Here is a 1,671-nt window from a genome sequence, read left to right on the forward strand (position 1 = left end):
CAGCTACCCGGTAGGCTGAGCGGGGAGAATTGCTTGAACTGGGGAGGCAATCTACAGACCACTGCATTCCAGCCTGGGAGACACAGTGAGACTACGCCTCAAAAACAAAAAACAGTCGGGCGCGGTGGCTCACGCCTGTAATCCCAGCACTTTGGGAGGCCGAGGCGGGTGGATCACGAGGTCAAGAGATCGAGACCATCCTGGTCAACATGGTGAAACCCCGTCTCTACTAAAAATACAAAAAATTAGCTGGGCATGGTGGCGCGTACCTGTAGTCCCAGCTACTCGGGAGGCTGAGGCAGGAGAATTGCCTGAACCCGGGAGGCGGAGGTTGCGGTGAGCCGAGATCGCGCCATTGCACTCCAGCCTGGGTAACAAGAGCGAAACTCCGTCTCAAAAAATAATAATAATAATAATAATTTTTTTCTCCCTATGGGTTAAACACTTAAAAAGTTTTACCATTTCTATTTCTGGGTCAACGACAAAGTTTAGTTCAGGTCAGAAAGACACGTGGGTTTTGAAGACTGTGTTTGGTTTGGCCTTGTGTGCGAATTCCCGCCCTTCTTCCTCCCTTCCTCTTTCTAGTAACGTCCAGCAGGATTCCGCTGTTCCTCCAAAATCTTTAACAGGAAAGCCTAGAAGTACCGACGTTACTTCTAGGAAGCCCAGAGCTACCCGCCACAACCTGTGACTTACACGGTCAATTGCAAGTCAATTCGTCTGTCCACCTAGAACCTGCGGAACCACGCCCCCACGCTCCCGCCCGGCCTCCCCCCCACCCTCCTTCGCCTCCGAGGGTGTCACGTGCTAGACTCGGGCGTGAAGACAGCGCTGCCATGTTGATTTCTGGAGGCGTCGGCTACTGGAAGGGAGAGGGCGGCTGAGTAGTCACCCGTAGTTCCGGCTCCTGTGCGCAAGTGCGGAAGTGCGCTGGCCAGGAGGGTGATCGGTTTCCGGTCAGTGCAGCACCGGGTACTCGGAGACGTGTAACGGACGGTGGGCCGCAGCCATGGCCGAGAGAAAACCTAACGGTGGCAGCAGCGGCGCCTCCATCTCCTCGTCGGGCACTAACTTACTTTTCTCTTCCTCGGCCACGGAGTTCAACTTCAATGTGCCCTTCATCCCAGTCACCCAGGCCTCCGCTTCCCCGGCCTCCCTGCTCTTGCCCGGAGGTAATAAGAGGGCGGTCCCGTCTGCGGGGAGGCGGGCAGGTGGCGTGCGGTGACAAGGGTTAGACGGGAGGTTTTCCTTCTGCCTCGAGCTACCCTCTGGGTAGTTTGCCAAGATCATCAGTGGTCAGGTTTGAGTGTGTCGGGGGATTTAGGGTCTTGGAGGCGGCAGGTAATGAGACTTGCTTTTCATCGCAGAAACCATCTGTTCCAAGTTGTCCAGAGTGCTGGACACTCGTGCACTGGCATTCCGCAAATCTTTGCTGAACACCCATTGGTACACCAGGTGCTGATACGGAATGCAAATAAACAGTGGCCCTCTCCTAGGGTACATTAGTAGTATCTCCCACTAGAATCGTAGGTTACAGTAAGATACCCCCTAGGATGGACTGTGCCCCTCTGCTAGGTAGGGTACGCTCTCTCCTACTAGGAGAGTGTTGCGATACAGTAGGATATCTTCTAGGTTACAGTAAAATATTTTGTAAGATGGACTGGGCCCCTC

General features: G+C 54.3%; 1 protein-coding gene across 3 annotated transcripts in view; it reads left to right on the forward strand.

Moving 5' to 3' along the window:
* The first annotated feature begins 792 nt into the window (after positions 1–792).
* Positions 793–1,671, forward strand: part of SEC23IP (SEC23 interacting protein) — a 55,930-nt gene continuing 55,051 nt past the window's right edge. For all 3 annotated transcript variants that reach the window (XM_032281823.1, XM_032281824.1, XM_032281825.1), the window contains exon 1: positions 793–1,172. In XM_032281823.1, coding sequence (XP_032137714.1) covers positions 1,010–1,172 — 163 coding nt within the window. In that variant the 5' untranslated portion in view covers positions 793–1,009. The remainder of the gene's footprint in view (positions 1,173–1,671) is intronic.

Source organism: Sapajus apella, unplaced genomic scaffold (assembly GCF_009761245.1).
Source record: "Sapajus apella isolate SASKATOON/1434 unplaced genomic scaffold, GSC_monkey_1.0 scaffold13, whole genome shotgun sequence".
NCBI lineage: Eukaryota > Metazoa > Chordata > Mammalia > Primates > Cebidae > Sapajus > Sapajus apella.